The sequence below is a fragment of the Budorcas taxicolor genome, chromosome 2 (genome assembly GCF_023091745.1).
Source record: "Budorcas taxicolor isolate Tak-1 chromosome 2, Takin1.1, whole genome shotgun sequence".
Lineage (NCBI taxonomy): Eukaryota > Metazoa > Chordata > Mammalia > Artiodactyla > Bovidae > Budorcas > Budorcas taxicolor.
This window is the reverse complement of record NC_068911.1, coordinates 74580714-74597736: the sequence shown is the minus strand read 5'-3', so window position 1 is coordinate 74597736 and position 17023 is coordinate 74580714. Positions and strand designations below refer to the sequence as shown.

The 17023-nt window shown below is 37.2% G+C and overlaps 1 protein-coding gene across 1 annotated transcript in view; it reads right to left on the bottom strand.

Moving 5' to 3' along the window:
- SCN1A (sodium voltage-gated channel alpha subunit 1) overlaps window positions 1-17023 on the bottom strand; it is a 92677-nt gene that overhangs the window by 39195 nt on the left and 36459 nt on the right. The window contains exons 13-16 of the mRNA XM_052664148.1: window positions 13716-13954; window positions 12212-12385; window positions 10330-10686; window positions 7973-8455 (exon numbers count right to left, since the gene is read on the bottom strand). Coding sequence (XP_052520108.1) covers window positions 7973-8455; window positions 10330-10686; window positions 12212-12385; window positions 13716-13954 — 1253 coding nt within the window. The remainder of the gene's footprint in view (window positions 1-7972; window positions 8456-10329; window positions 10687-12211; window positions 12386-13715; window positions 13955-17023) is intronic.

The window sequence follows — 17023 nt, the reverse complement described above, 5'->3', positions numbered from 1 at the left end:
GCTTGTTTGAATTTATTGAGGCTTACTTTGAAACCCAGTACATTATTAATTTAGATAAATACACCATGGGCCATTGAAAATTAGAATTCTCTGTACGTATAGTTTTTCTAGATAACAAACATTTATAACATTTTACTATTTATATTATTCAAATGATTGACATCCTTATTTTTCTTTGGTTCATCACAGGCCAAAAGGATAGTATTAAAACTCTCACAACCATTATGCTTTTTCAGTGTATTTTTATATTTATCATTGTTGAAATCAAAGATAATATGGTTCTGAATCCTTTATTTGGTTGGAGTAAAAACACTATTACTCAAAAAGGGAAGGAAAAGATTTTTAGATCTGATATATTAATTCAGATAAACATGAGATATGAATTCAGATAAACTACTAAATAAGTTGGATAACAACAAAAGTAAAATTTTCAAATAAGTACTTGTATTGATTTTAAAACCAATAAAACAATTAATTTTTCCTTTTTTGTTCTTACATTGAAGCTCACTTTTATTTTGAAATTCATCATTCACATAATAAAGCAATTGGTTCTCATGGTCTTTGGGATTAATAGACTATTTTAAGTATTGAGTTTTATGTTTATTAAGCCATTAATTGACCTTTGATTTACTCATTTCCAATTGTGCTAGTTCATTTTTTACACTTGTAACTCTCAATGGCTCAATTCTATACTGACTTATTGTCCATGTATATTTGGCAGGATGACAAGTGAACAGAGAGAATGAAAGAACTGCATCACATCTGAAGCATCCACTTTGCCTTGTACACAAGGGCATTCAATAACCACTTGATAACCACAGTCCTGATGTGAAGAGCATTTTTCCTCCTCAGTGGATTTATGCAACATTTCTTGCTTTTTAAAAAATATTTTCTACTATAGCAAATGATTTTGACCTTGAGGGTGAAGCAAAACAAAGCAAAGCAAATAGTACTCTCCACAATATTTCTTTGAGTAAGTGATCACATTTTTTTTGGTTATTGTTCTCTGACTCGATCTTAGGATGTTTATACTGTTATTTTATACTTGATTTGTTACAAGGAGCTTATTTATAGGGTGTAATAGAATTTCAATTTATAATAAGATAAAATATTTTAAAAATAAACCTGGAATTTAAGGGTCAAAAGGATACAGAATATGTGTATAATACATGTATTTTTTATTTTTGAAAAAATATTTTAAAAGCTGGCATATACTATTTTAAAGGTGAGAATTTTACTGTTATTATATGTATTCATATTAACATATATTTAAGATATATATCTTAAATCATACATAGTCGAGATGCTCAACATCAAAAATATCAATATTAATATTTCATTGTGTACATTGTGCATTAATAAATATTTCTAGTGTACACTAACCATATTAAAAATTAAAGTGACTTCTATTAAAAACTTTCAGCAAAGCAACAGTATCAAAGGAACAGATTCTGTACTGAGATTTAGAATTTCCATAGGGAAGCTATGGAAAAATCAATACTGACTCTAATTTCCTTATCATCCCTAAACTCAGATGATTTATTCATCAAGATTTATGTTGTAATGACAGTCTTCAGTTGATTATTCATATTCAATACATATAAAATTTTATTATTAATTATGAAATCTTCTGTTAGTCAAAGATTTGCCTTATGTAGGGGTTGAGGTGGAGAATGGCAACCCACTCCAGTACTCTTGCCTGAAAAATTTCATGGACAAGAGGAGCCTGGAAGGCTACCTTCCATGGGCTTGTAAGGTGGTGGGCACGACTCAATGACTGAACATACAACACATACTCTGAATTCTGCTTTAACGTATGTCAGACTAATAAGATGGAGGCACCCCCTGCTGTAGAGACCATGAGGTAAAGAGATGGTCTACACAGAAAAGCTGGGGGCATATATACCTGTCTTCCAGAAGATTCTTAATATCTCCAGATATATTGTCTGCTATTTTTCTATTGGGGAAGATTATGTTATCATGGTGTTCATAAATTTGGATATTTGCAGAAGTTTTGATATATATCCATTTGATTCAAGATTAACCAAAGACTTCCTATTCTTATTTCTTTATTTAACATGCATTTACTGGATACTTACTGTATGCTAGAGACTAGGATCAATGTGGGGCATAATATGTTAAATGAAATGAGCTTAATCCTTGTTCTTAGACACACTTGAAAACTGATTACTGTCCACATAAGGCATTCCCTGTAGACCTTTATGTGGTAGCACAAATTTAACTTGCTGATATTCAGCAGTATGTAACAGATTGAAAATGTTCGTGTGAAAATTATCATGCATAATAAAGATAAAAGTATTAAATGAGGAATTATCAGCAAAACAGTAAGGAAATATTTATCACTGAGAGGACAAGTGGGATCTACTTGTTCATTGGGATCAATGAACTGTTCACTACTCATTTATTCATTCATTTAATAAACATTTTGTATATGCTGCAGACTTCAGGTGAGTAAGACATGGTTGGTATTTTCTCTATTCTCAAAGGCTTCATAAACTAACAATGCAACCACAGAAGTGCTTCCTAATTATTTGGAGGATTCTTGCAGGTGGGATTAAATGCAGAAAGGTATATTCCTAAAGCACAACTTTGAGTACCTATAATTTGGGAGAATAAGAGGTCTGTAATTAGCAGATTGCTACAGATTAGTGTGGTATGCAGAAGTAGATCAATCTAAAGTACAGGCCAGCAAAGGAGGAAGAGGACCCTCCAGGACTGATGGAGATTCAGATTCTCCTGGCTATATCATTAACCTGTGCCAGGTGACAAGGACTTGGTATTCAATACCAGCTCTATAGTGAACACTTATTAGTTTGTCAGTAAACAGTATTATTCAATTCAAAGAGATACCAGAGATAGTATTCTTTCAGACATTGTTAAGGTAATTTAAAGTAATGGTTCAAAATATAAACTCACTTCCTGGATTCTAGGCCAGGATCAATCTTTACTACTTGTATGACCTTGGCAAGTTACTTAAACTCTTTGTGTTCAATTTTCTTATTTGTAGATTAGAATAATAGTATCTATCTCATGGTGTGAAGACTGAATGAGATAATGCTATGTGTAAAGCCCTATAAACAGTGCTTTGTCTGCGGTGAGCAAACAACAAATGACATGTTATTAAAATGATCTGAATTACAAAGACTCAAATGACAGTTTTACTTCATTCTGGCATGCGTTCATTGCTAAAATAAGGGTACTTTCCCCTAACTATGCTACTAATATGTTGTTTTTATTCCAAAGATAAATAAGTTTAATAGCTCAATTGATTTTAAAAGTATTTATTTAAGCAGTTAGGGTAGTAATTGCACCATCACTACCTTTTGCTTTTGAGTCCTTTTAACTACTGAACAGCTTTTAGATTCTCATAAGGTTCCTATAAGCACTACAGGACAGATATACCCATATTATAACTGGGAAATTGGATAATATACAATCAGTGATTGCCCATAATACAGTTAAGACCAACACACTCTAACTTTAGTATCCATACAAATCAATCTAAACTCAAAAAGATATTGAGCCCTTATTATGTATACAACATGGTACTAGGTGCTTCAGAGGATTAAAATTATATAGAACACAATCCATTGCCAAAGGAATTACTTTCTAATTGGGGAGATATGATTTTATTTGTCTTTTGCATTGTCTCAGCGATTTTGCCCAGATTTCAGAAATCTGTCAAGGCACAACCCATGAAAAAGAGAATTGATAAACTAGACTTCATTAAAATGAAAAATATCTGCTCTGTGAAAGGCATCATCAAGAGAGTGAGAAGAGAAGCCATAGATTAGGAGAAAACCTTTGAAGAATGAAGCTGGTAAAGGACTGCTATTCACAATGCACAAAGAATTCTCAAAACTCAACAAGAAAACAACTTGATTAAAAAAAAAACAACAGGTCAAAGCTCTCAACAAGATACCTCATCAAAGAAGACAAACATATGACAAAGCACCATAGGAAAAGATCCTCCACATCATATGTCTTCATAAAATGTAAATTAAAAAACAATGTTCAATGCAGGACTATTCACAGTAGCTAGGACATGGAACCAACCAAGATGTCCATCAACATATGAATGGATAAAGAAGCTGTGGTCAGTCAGTTCAGTTCAGTTCCTCAGCCAGGTCTGACTCTGTGACCCCATGAACTGCAGCACTCCAGGCATCCTTGTCTACCACCAACTCCTGGAGCTTACTCAAATTCATGTCCACTGAGTCGGTGATACCATCCAACCATCTCATTCTCTGTCGTCCCCTTCTCCTCCCGCCTTCAATCTTTTCCAGCATTAGGGTCTTTTCCAGGGAGTCAGTTCTTCACATCCGGTGGCCAAAGTATTGGAGTTTCAGCTTCAGCATAAGTCCTTCCAATGAATATTCAGGACTGATTTCCTTTAGGATGGACTGGTTGACTCTCCTTGCTGTTCAAGGGACTCTCAAGAGTCTTCTCCAACACCACAGTTCAAAAGCATTAATTCTTCAGCACTCAGCTTTCTTTGTAGTCTAACTTTCACATCTATACAAGACTACTGGAAAAACCGTAGCTTTGACTAGACGGACCTTTGTTGGCAAAGTAATGGTACATATATAGAATGGAAGCTGTGGTACATATATACACTGGAATAATAGTCATTAAAAGGAATGCATTGATTCAGTTCTAATGAGGTGGATGAACCTATAGCCTACAGAGTGAAGTAAGTCAGAAAGAGAAAAAACAGATATTGTATATTTATATGGTGTCTAGAAATCTGGGACTGATGAACCTATTGCAGGGGAGCAATGGAGATGCAGACATAGAGAACTGACTTGTGGACACGGGGGCGGGGGGAAGGAGAGGGTGAGATGAATGGGGAAAGCAGCATGGAAATATATACACTGCCATATGTAAAATAGACAGCGAGTGGGGATTTGCTATATGACTCGGGAGTTCAAACCAAGTCTCTGACAACCTAGAGGAGTGGGATGGGTCGGGAAGGGAGGTTTAAAGGGAGGGGACATATGCATACCTATGGCTGATTCATGTTGTTATATAGCAGAAATCAGCACAATATTGTAATTATCCTTCAATGAAAAATAAGGAAAACCAGTGTGGTACCGCTACACATCTATTGAGCATCACTGACTCAATGGACATGAGTTTGAGCAAACTCTGGGAGATGGCGAAGGACAGGGAAGCCTGGTGTGCTGCAGTCCATGGGGTCACAAACAGTTGGATGCAACTGAGCGGCTGAACAACAACACATCTACTAGAATGGCCAAAATCCTGAACACTGACAACACCAAATGCTGCGGGGCAACAGGAGCTCTCCTTCATTGCTAGTGGCTGTGAATAACCGTACAGCCACTTTGAAACCAGGTTGTAAATTCTTACAAAATAAAACTTACACTTAGCATACCACCGGCAATCGCCATTGTTGGTATTTAACCAAATGAGTTGAAATCTTATGTCTACACAAAAGCCTGCACACGACTCTGTTTATAGTAGCTTTATTCATAATGACCAAAACTTGGAATAACCAAGATGTCCTTCAGTAAGTGAATGGATAAATAAATATCCAGACAACAAAATAGTACTTAGCACTAAAAGAAGTGAACTATCAAGCCATGAAAAGACATGGAGGAGTCTTACATGCAGATTACTAAGTAAAGGAAGCCAGTCTGAAAAGGCTACATATTACATGACTCCAAGTATATGACATTCTGAAAAGGGCAGAAACAGTTACAGATCAGTGCCAGAGGTTAGTACAGAAGGATGGATGAATAGAGTGCAGAGGTTTTTAGACCCATAGAAATGGCTCTGTGTGATTCAATAACAGTCAATAAATGCCTTCAGACATTTGTACAAAAGAGGAGAGTGAAAAAGCTAGCTTAAAACTCAACATTCAAAAACCAAAGACCATGGCATCTGGTCCCATCACTTCATGGCAAATAGATGGGGAAACAATGGAAACAGTGACAGACTTTATTTTCTTGAGTTCCAAAATCACTGCAGATGGTGACTATAGCCATGAAATTAAAAGACACTTGCCCCTTGGAAGAAAAGCTATGACCAACCTAGACAGCGTATTAAAAAGCAGAGACATTACTTCGCCAAAAAAGGTCCGTCTAGTCAAAGCTATGGTTTTTCCAGTAGTCATGTATGGATGTGAGAGTTGGACTATAAAGAAGGCTGAGCATTGAAAAATTGATGCTTTTGAACTGTGGTGTGGGGAAAGACTCTTGAGAGCCCCTTGGACTGCAAGGAGATCCAACCAGTCAATCCTAAAGGAAATCAGTCCTGAATATTCATTGGAAGGACTGATGCTGAAGCTGAAACTCTAATACTTTGGCCACTGGATGTGAAGAACTGACTCATTTGAAAAGATCCTGATGCTGGGAAAGATTGAGAGTAGGAGGAGAAGGGGATGACTGAGGATAAGATGGCTGGGTGGCATCACTGACTCCATGGGCATGAGTTTCAGCAATTTCTGCGAGTTGGTGATGGACAGGGAAGCCTGGCCTGCTGCAGTCCATGGGGTTGCAAAGAATTGGACATGACTGAATGACTGAACTGACTATAAAATGGATAATACCAAGAATGAATCCAAATGTAACCTATGGACTTTGGGTGATAATGACACATCAATATAGCTTCAACAAATAAATTGGAGTATGTGGAAATTTTGCTGTCTTCCTCTCAATTTTTCTGTGAACCTGTTTTAAAAATAAATTGTTTAAATAAACTGTCTAAAAATTTGGACTATGTAACCTAAGCCATCTTACCATTTTTGAGACTTCCACACAATAAATGGGAAGTTAAGATGTTTTATGTTTCTTTGGAATTATCTTTTAAATCCATTAAAATTTCAGATTAATATTTCTAAGTCAGTTGCTATGGACTGAATTGTGTTCCCCCAAAATTAGTATTTTGAAGCTGTAACTCCCAGTGTGACTCTATTTGGAGACAGGGTTTGTGAAGTAGTGATAAAGGTTAAGTGAGGTCTTGATCCAACCTCCAATGCAACAGGGATGGTGCTCTTATAAGAAGAGAGACCAGAGTTCACACCCACATACTGAGGATGGACCATGTGAGGACACAGTGATAAGACAGCTATCTGCAACGCAGAGAAAGCTCTCCCCAGACCCTGACCCTCCTAGCACCTTGCCCTTGCTCTTTCCACTCCCCAGAAATGTGAGAAAATACATTTTGATGGTTTCAGCCACCCAGTGTGTGGAGCATTGCTATGGCAGCCTGGAAGATTAACATGAAGTTCAGAAGAAAGTGTTAGTTGCTCAGTCATGTCCAGCTCTTTGCAACCCCAAGGACTGTAGCCCACCAGGCTCCTCTGACCATGGAATTCTCCAGGAAAGAATACAGGAGTGGGTAGCCATTCCTTTCTCCAGGGAATTTTCCTAACCAAGGCATCGAACCTGCATCTCTTGCATTGCCGGCAGATTCTTTACCATTTGAGTCACCTTAATAGAACGACATAGACTATTTCTTGTTGTTAAATTCTCTTCCATGTATGTGAATTGGTGCAATGCAGTGTAAGATATACAGAGCTCATAAAGACCGTAGTTCAATTCTCAGCTATAGCTCATTATAATATGGGCTTCTAAATTTCCTAAGCTAATTTTCTTATCTGACAGGTTAGAATAACAACAAATCTTTCTGAGGCTATTACAAGGATTAAATCCAATGATGCTTGTTCATTCCCTGGATTCATATCTAACAAATACCCATTACTTAGGATGAGAACACTTATACTATGAGGATGAGAAAACATACACATATGTTATTCTTTAACTTATTAATCATCTCACTGAGCTTAAATCTCTGGTTCTTCAGTGAAATAATATTTTATATTATGGCAAAAATATCCTACATGGAGAATATATAATCATAAATACAGGCAATATAATACATGTATATACATATACATTTATACCCAACCACATCTATAAAATCTTACCTCTTTGCTTTCTTCCAGATCTGATTCACTACTGAAGTCCTCTGTGTTTAAATTTTCAAAGTCAGATTCTCCTACAGCAATTGGTACAGTCACAGTAAGACTGGGATTGTTTATGAAGGACATGTAATCACTTTCATCAATAATGTACTTTTCAACACTGCTGCCGGTTCCTATTCCACTTGTGGTTCCATTTACGTCTTTAAGATAGTCAAGATCTTTCCCAATCTCTGTTGTATGATTGGACATACAATTGTCTTTCCTGTTGTTTAGATCATCAAGTGGTTTAATTTCATCTAAAATCTTTTGTTTTCTAACAAAGGACTGTTGAATAAATTCATATATTTTTCTCTTCACATAAGCTATTCCCTTGTGCATCCTATCCACAGCAATTTGGAGATTGTTCATTTCATTATCATCATCAGTGGCCGCAAGGTTGTCTGCACTAAATGAGCTCAGAAGCAAGGCCAAAAAGAGGTTCAGGACCTTAAAAATAACACAAACATCATTATAATGTCACCCCAATGTGAAGAAGAGCAGATTGAGATCACTTATTCCTTGCAGAGGAAACTATAACGTCTAACAATGAGGTGAAAGAAACACCACAGCATAGTGACTAGAAGTTCAGAGATCTCAATTTGTGATCTGGGCTATGCCGCAGTTCATCCACGGGCAAAGCCATGATTTCCACTGGTCTCTACTTATAAAATGAAGACACTGAATAAGCTGACCTAAGGTTTTACTAAACTTAAAATTATGTGATTATAAGAAATAAATTTGTATGGGCTCTACATAAGAGTTTTAAACTTAAAATTCCTTAGTTTTTAAAACTATGCATTTAATTGCATATTATAGTTTCTTTTTTGATGAAGAAATATTAAGTTGGGTATTAATTGAAAGAAAATCATTATGATCCAGAATGAGAATTATGGGCTTAACATTGAGGTGAGGTGAGGTGAGGTGAAGTCGCTCAGTTGTGTCCGACTCTTTGAGACCCCATGGACTGTAGCCTACCAGGCTCCTCCATCCACGGGATTCTCCAGGCAAGAATACTGGAGTGGGTTGCCATTTCCTTCTCCAGGGGATCTTCCCGACCCAGGGATCGAACCCAGGTCTCCCACATTGGAGGCAGACGCTTTTCGCATCAATATATATTTTCTTGATCTACTATTTTTCTCATACCCCACTGTTGACTAATTAGGACAACTATTTATAAACAATCACTAATATTTCCATGAGACTGGCATATTAATGTACGTATCCTTTGGAGTATATGATATATTTTTATATGGTAACAGTAAGGTGAAGTTGCTCAGTTGTGTCCGACTCTTTGCAACCCCATGGACTGTAGCCTATCAGGCTCCTCTGTCCATGGGATTTTCCAGGCAATAGTCCTGGAGTGGATTGCCATTTCCTTCTCCAGGGGATCTTCCCAACCCAGGGATCGAACTCGGGTCTCTCGCATTGTAGACAGACGCTTTACAACAGTAAAGCGTACCAAAAGGTACAGTACAGTAAGGTACCAAACCTAAAAGAGGATGGATTAGTTACTCCATGTGGGTTAGGAGTCCTTAGCCAACCTCTGTTTTGATGTAAGGATTGACTAACCCAGGTTAGTTCATGCATCCGCCTTATGACATAAGAGTAACTGAATACTATCTACAATGAATGGCCAAAGAAAAGTTGAAATAGCTAGGAACAATGGAAAGTACCACTTTTTAGTCCTATACTGGCAAGTGCTGCTGCTGCTGCTGCATCGCTTCAGTCGTGTCTGACTCTGCGCGACCCCATAGACGGCAGCTCACCAGGCTCCCCCGTCCCTGGGATTCTCCAGGCAAGAACACTGGAGTGGGTTGCCGTTTCCTTCTCCAATGCATGAAAGTGAAAAGTGAAAGTGAAGTCGCTCAGTCGTATCTGACTCTTAGCGACCCCATGGACTGCAGCCCACCAGGCTCCTCCATCCATGGGATTTTCCAGGCAAGAGTACTGCAGTGGGGTGCCATTGCCTTCTCCAATACTGGCAAGTAAGTTTGGGTTTTCTCTAAATTTATTATTTTTTTCAGACTTTTCCCTTCCTTGGATCTGAATTGTTTAAATGTTTTCAACATATCCTTCTAAGCCTGTCTTTAATATTATACTCCATGGGAGTTCACATAATAAATCTGATGAAATGACTGGCAAAACAGTTGAGAATAAACATTGTAGGGTCACTGGTTGTGTTGTCAAAGTAAGATTATAAGTGTATCCAAGGTAAGAGACTTTTGAAATTAATAATCATAATTTTGTTTTAGACAAAATGGTCGTCATTTCATCATGCTCTTAATGCATTTCTCAAACTCATATCTTAAATGGGTACATACCACCAGGTTTCCAATGACCATGACCATCATGAAGACAGTCAGGCACATGGCTTGCCCGGCGACCTCCATGCAGTCCCACATGGTCTCTATCCACTCTCCACACAGCACCCGGAACACAATCAGGAAGGAGTGGAAGAAGTCGTTCATGTGCCAGCGAGGGAGCTTACACTCACTGTTGATCTTGCAGACACAATCTTTGTAACTTTTACCAAAGAGCTGCATGCCAACCACAGCAAAAATGAAGACGATGATGGCCAACACCAAGGTCAGATTTCCCAGGGCCCCCACTGAATTGCCAATGATCTTTATTAGCATATTTAATGTTGGCCAAGATTTTGCCAATTTGAAAACTCGGAGCTGGAAAATAAAAAATATATATGTTATTATGATCAATCTTTGAAAGCATTACATGTGAGGTTTACCAAGAAATGATTAAAATGGAATCTCTAACAACCTTTGCTCTACAGATGTTCTAAAGGTGATGGATATTAACTGAGCTTATTGTGGTGATCATTTTGTACTATATACAAATATTGTATCATATGTTGTAAACCTGAAATATAGTGTTATATTATATCGATAATAATAAGAAAGATATTGAAGTGTATAACAAAAGACATTTTTTAAGAGAGTTAGTGGATGTTCTGGGCCACTACTGATTGCAAAACTTACAATCTTGATTGGAGAAAAAAGTAAGAGCCACCTTGCATTCTTACACTTTGCTTTCCAGACTTTTAAATCCATCTACCTTTGGACCGTAACCAATTAGAAATGACCTGCACCATTGCACTGTCATAGCACCACCCTCCTAAGCGAAAGACGTGAAGAGCAGGTTGTCTGGATGTCTGTGTCAGTGCTTTGCTTTACTCCAAGACATATTTCTAATCTATCAGGAACAGAGAGTTGTGAGCAAATGTTGCATTTCACCAAACAAGAAGCAAAGGTCTTCCTGTAAGGAGCTTCTTATCTTAAAAAAAAAAAAAGAACAACAACAACAAAACTCTCTTACAACATCTGTCCTATCCTTGACCACGGCCAGTCTCATGGCTAAGTTTTGGAAACCCTCCCTCCCACCCAGGAAGAATCTCATCCTTCCATGTTTTATGTAGATAATTTTCCCTGTGAGTGAATTTTTAATTATTACTTGGGGACATACTGTCCCTCATTTGTTTTGTAAAGGTGGATGTAAGGCATACCTGGACTGACACTAATATTAATATTTGATCTCAATGATTTCTGCTCAAAGATATTCATTTGTCAATAGCAGGCAAAGTAACAGCACATAGAGCCCAGCTATAAGTAAAGTGTTTATTATTCATAATGCGCCTCTGTTGCACTGACATAGCTAGATGCACGTGCACTTAAGAACTTGGAATACTTCCCACGACTTCACAATTCTTCCCCTATTTGCATGCACATAAATGTGAATCAGTGGACTAAGTAAATAATTCTTCTGATTTCTCTCCTCTGATTTTGGGAAGGAGAATATTTTCTAGAGAAACAATTAGAAATGGTTTCTACATGCACATCCTTATCTGATTGTTATTCACCAATATAAAAGGGTATTAATATTTTCAAAGTACTATTAAAATATATTTTCATTAAAATATTTTCTTAGATGCAAAAATATTAACTGCAGTCATCTCTAGAAACAATAATTAGTTGGAATGGTAATTGAGTAACATATTCAACTCTATATGACCAGGGTTTTTACAATAAAGCTTTTTCCTAAATATGTGGGAATATTTTTTTCCACTTAGGGACTGTTTTGAACAATGCAAATGTTACACAAAAAACTTAAAATGTTAATGGTGTGTGGTAAAATCTATGATGCAAGAACCCTGATTGTTGGAAAGGTTTTTGTCTTTGTTTTGTTCTTTACCAAACGGAATGAACGGAGAACTGATAATCCTTCCACGTTGGCCAGGCCAAGTTCTACCAGGCTAAGCGTTACAATAAAACCATCAAAGATATTCCAGCCTTCTTGGAAATAATAGTAAGGATCCATGGCAATAATTTTCAGAAACATTTCTGCTGTAAAGATCCCAGTGAAAACCTAAGATCAAAACAAAGTTACTCAAATTCCATCAGATAATGATAAAGTAGCATGCCATAATATTTGCTCCTAGAACAAAATGTTTACACTAGTAATTATTCTATTCCATGCTTACATTTGCACAATAATTTGTAGTTGTTAAAAAGCTCTCATATATGTTATTCAATTTCATCCTCAAATGAAACACTATTAAACACACAATGTGAGTATTATAACTCTTACTTTACCAATTAGGAAACATGTCTTCAGATGGGTTCAGTGGCTTGCCCAACATAACTAGAAAGTTAGAAAAACTAGGATTTGAGAGCAAATCTATTTTTAATCAGTGTTCTTTCCATTACATCACTGCGTTTTCCTCCAGACTTCATACAGCACAGGTACTGACAAGATTTTCCCCATAAACAGTTTTTTCTATAAGCTTATTCCCATTTCCCTCTACTCAGTTATTTAACATGCATACCTACATTATAATATGTGCATTATTATCATTATTTATTATGCACATGAAAAAATTACTTCAACAGTAAATACTAGAACTTTAAAAATAGGAATACTATAATTCAGGATGCTTTACATATTTTTCTTTCTAACATCAAAAACTTTAAGCCTCAAAACAAATATTATGAAAAATGAATACGTTATTTTAGAGACCTTTATTTCAGCAAATGAAAGCTAATATTCCTAAATTGAGACAACAAACACTTTAACAATTTGTTTTTTTTTTTAAGCTCAGAAGAGAAAGAATTAGGTGGAAACCTTCACCAAAATTGGCCTTGTTGATCATACGATGCACAAAATGCACTGGATGTTTTTTATTACTGTATGGCTTTGATCTAGACTAGATGGATTAAATAATACAGGCCCTACCTAGATCTTGGAAGTAGAAAAGCTGGAGCCATTGTGAGTTGTTAAATAAGTTGTGGCTTATAGTGAAGATGAATGACTAAGCAAGATAAAAAGATCTGTAATTTTTTTTTAGCCTTCTGTATGTAGGGAAACTATGATAATATCATGTCAAAAAGTGTGTCCTTAAACTATGAACTGCTTCTGTGCCTTGTATTACTTATAAATATCAGTATTGACTTTTTCAAGTAGTAATGTAGGCCTGTTTTTATATTGCTGTCTTTCGCAGTTTCAGCTTGGATATTAAGGGCTGTTAAGGGCTATTTTTGGCAAAGAGTAGGGTATAGCCAGCTAGATATAATTCCCATCTTTCGAAAGCAAGGAAGTAGAAAGGGTGGTGGTAAGACTGCTATAGGACATTAAATGCAAACAGTTTCTCAAACAGAAAATTTGAAGACTGAACACATTTACCTTCCAATATGCTTACCAAGTTTCCTACTGTAAGCACATTATTGAAATGATCTGTCATAGGATAGTGCTCCATGGCCATGAAGAGGGTATTTAAGACAATGCAGATGGTGATGGCCAGGTCAACAAAAGGGTCCATCACAACCAGGTTGACAATATGTTTCACTTTTAACCAATATGGCGAACAGTCCCAGATTAAGAATATGTTGGAAAATTTATACCAACAGGGTGGGCATTTCTGCCTGGATTCTTCAAGTTCTAGATTAAAAAATTAAAAATAAAAACAACCACCAAAAGAGATTTTTAAACATATATATTCCTCTCAGATCCAATAGATTTCAGTAACCAAACACCCTCATTTGCTATAGTCAACCTATTTTTGTACTTCATTATTAAAAAAACATGATTTTAAAAATAGAATTTAATTTACTCTTTTAGATTCCTCCCCAAAATTTCTTCAGACATAAACATAGAACAGGGGTATCAAAGAATGATTTTCTTCTCTTATGCATTGATATTGTGGTTCCATATTTGGCTCTAAGTTACGTGGATTGTCTTTTTAATAGAGATACTGTGTGTAATCCTATGTTAATGTCTGGCTATGCTGTCATCCTCAGGCTATAAGAGAGCCAAGAATCAGCTGTTTGTTTTTATTTTGTGAGAGTAACCCATTCTTCCCCTCCAAACTTGAGAGTGTTTAGGATGGTATCAGAAGTCCTAAACTAAACGGAATAGAAGGTACAGTCACTATGACTAATAGGATTAGAAACCCTTTACAGAAATACTTTATTGTGCAGTTTTAAGGAGTTGCCACAGACAGGATTCTGTCATTTTTGAGACTGCACCCAAGTACTGCATTTCAGAATCTTCTATTGACTATGAGGGCTACTCCATTTCTTCTAAGGGATTCTTGCCCACAGTAGTACATATAATGGTCATCTGAATTAATTTCACCCATTCTGGTCCATTTTAGTTCACTGATTCCTAAAATGTCGATTTTCCTTCTTGCCATCTCTTGTTTGACCACTTTCAATTTACCCTGATCCTTGGACCTAACATTGCAGGTTCCTATGAAATATTGTTCTTTACGGCATTAGACTTTATTTCATCACCAGACGCATTAACAACTGGGTGCTGTTTCTGCTTTGGTTCAATCTCTTCATTTCTTCTGGAGCTGTTTATTTGCTCTTCTCCAGTAGCATACTGGATGCCTACCAACCTGGGGGGCTCCTCTATCAGTGTCACATCTTTTGCCTTTTCATATTGTTCATGGAGAAGGAAATGGCAACCCCCTCCAGTGTTCTTGCCCGGAGAATCCCATGGACAGGGAAGCCTGGTGGGCTACAGTCCATGGGGTCGCAAAGAGTCAGACACAACTGAGCGAGTTCACTTTCTCTTTCACTTATGGGGTTCTCAAGGCAAGGATGCTGAAGTGGTTTTCCATTCTCTTCTCCAGTGGACCATGTTTGTTCAAACTCTCCACCATGACCTGTCCATCTTGGGTGGCCCTACACGGCTTGGGTCATAGTTTCACTTAGTTTGACAAGGCTGTGATCCATGCAATCAGTTTGGTTAGTTTTCTGTGATTGTGGTTTTCATTCTGTCTGCCCTCTGCTGGATGAGAATAAGAGGCTTGTGGAAGCTTCCTGATGGGAGGGATCGGCTGTGGGGAAACTGGGTCTTGCTCTGTTTCGCTCTTGTTCTGTTTCGCTCTTGTTCTGTGGGCAAGGCCATGTTCATCAAATCTTTAATCCAATTTTCTGTTAATGGGTGGGACTGTGTTCTCTCCCTGTAGTTTGGTCTGAGACAGAATGATCTCAGTAGTTTCCAAGGCAAATCATTCAATATCACAGTAATCCAGGTCTATGTCCCAACCACTGATACCAAAGAAGCTGAAGTTGAATGGTTTTATGAAGACTTACAAGACCTTCTAGAACTAACAATAAAAAAAAAATGTCCTTTTCATTATAGGAGGCTGGAGAGCAAAATTAGGAAGTCAAGAGATACCTGGAGTAACAGGCAAATTTGGCCTTGGAGTAAAATGAAGCAGGACAAAGGCTAACAGAGTTTTTCCAAGAGAACACACTAGTCATAGCAAACACCCTCTTTCAACAACACAAGAGATGACTCCACACATGGACATCACCAGATGTCAACACTGAAATCAGATTGATTATATTCTTTGCAGCTGAAGATAGAGAGCTCTATACTGTCAGCAAAAACAAGACTAGGAGCTGACTGTGGCTCAGATCATGAACTTCTTATTGCCAAATTCAGACTTAAATTGATGAAAGTAGAGAAAACCACTAGGTCATTCAGGTATGACCTGAATAAAATCCCTTATGATTATACAGTGAAAGTGACAAATAGAGTCAAGGAATTAGATCTGATAGACAGAGGGCCTGAAGAACTATGGACAGAGGTTCATCATGCTATATAAAAGGCATTGATCAAAACCATCCCCAAGAAAAAGAAATGCAAACAGACAAAATGGCGGTCTGAGGAGGCTTTGCAAATAGCTGAGAACATAAGAGAAGATAAAGGCAAAGGAGAAAAGGAAAGCTATACCTATCAAATGCAGAGTTTCAAAGAATAACAAGGAGAGATAAGAAAGCCTTCATCAGTGAATAATGCAAAGAAATAGAGGCAAACAAACAATGGGAAAGACTAGAGATCTCATCAAGAAAATTAGAGATACCAAGGGAACATTTCATGCAAAGATGGGCACAATAAAGGACAGAAATGGTATGGACCTAACAGAAGCAGAAGGTATTAAAAAGAGGTGGCAAGAATACACGGAAGAACTGTACAAAAAAGATCTTAATGACACAGAAAACCATGATGGTGTGATCACTCACCTAGCGTCAGACATCTTGAAGTGTGAAGTCAAGTGGGCCTTAGGAAGCATGACTACTAATAAAGCTAGTAGAGGTGATGGAATTCCAGCTGAGTTATTTCAAATCTGAAAAGATGATGCTGTTAAAATGGCACACTCAATATGCCAGCAAATTTGGAAAACTCAGTAGTAGCTACCGGACTGGAAAAAGTCAGTTTTCATTCCAATCCCAAAGAAGGGCAATGCCAAAGAATGTCCATAAAAAAAATATAATAATAAGTTGCTCAGTCGTGTCCGACTCTTTGCGGCACCATGAATTGCAGCACGCCAGGCCTCCCTGTCCATCACCAACTCCCGGAGTTCACTCAAATTCATGTCCATCGAGTCAGTGATTCCATCCAGCCATCTCATCCTCTGTCATCCCCTTCTCCTCCTGCCCCCAATCCCTCCCAGCATCAGAGTCTTTTACTACCATACAATTGCACTCATTT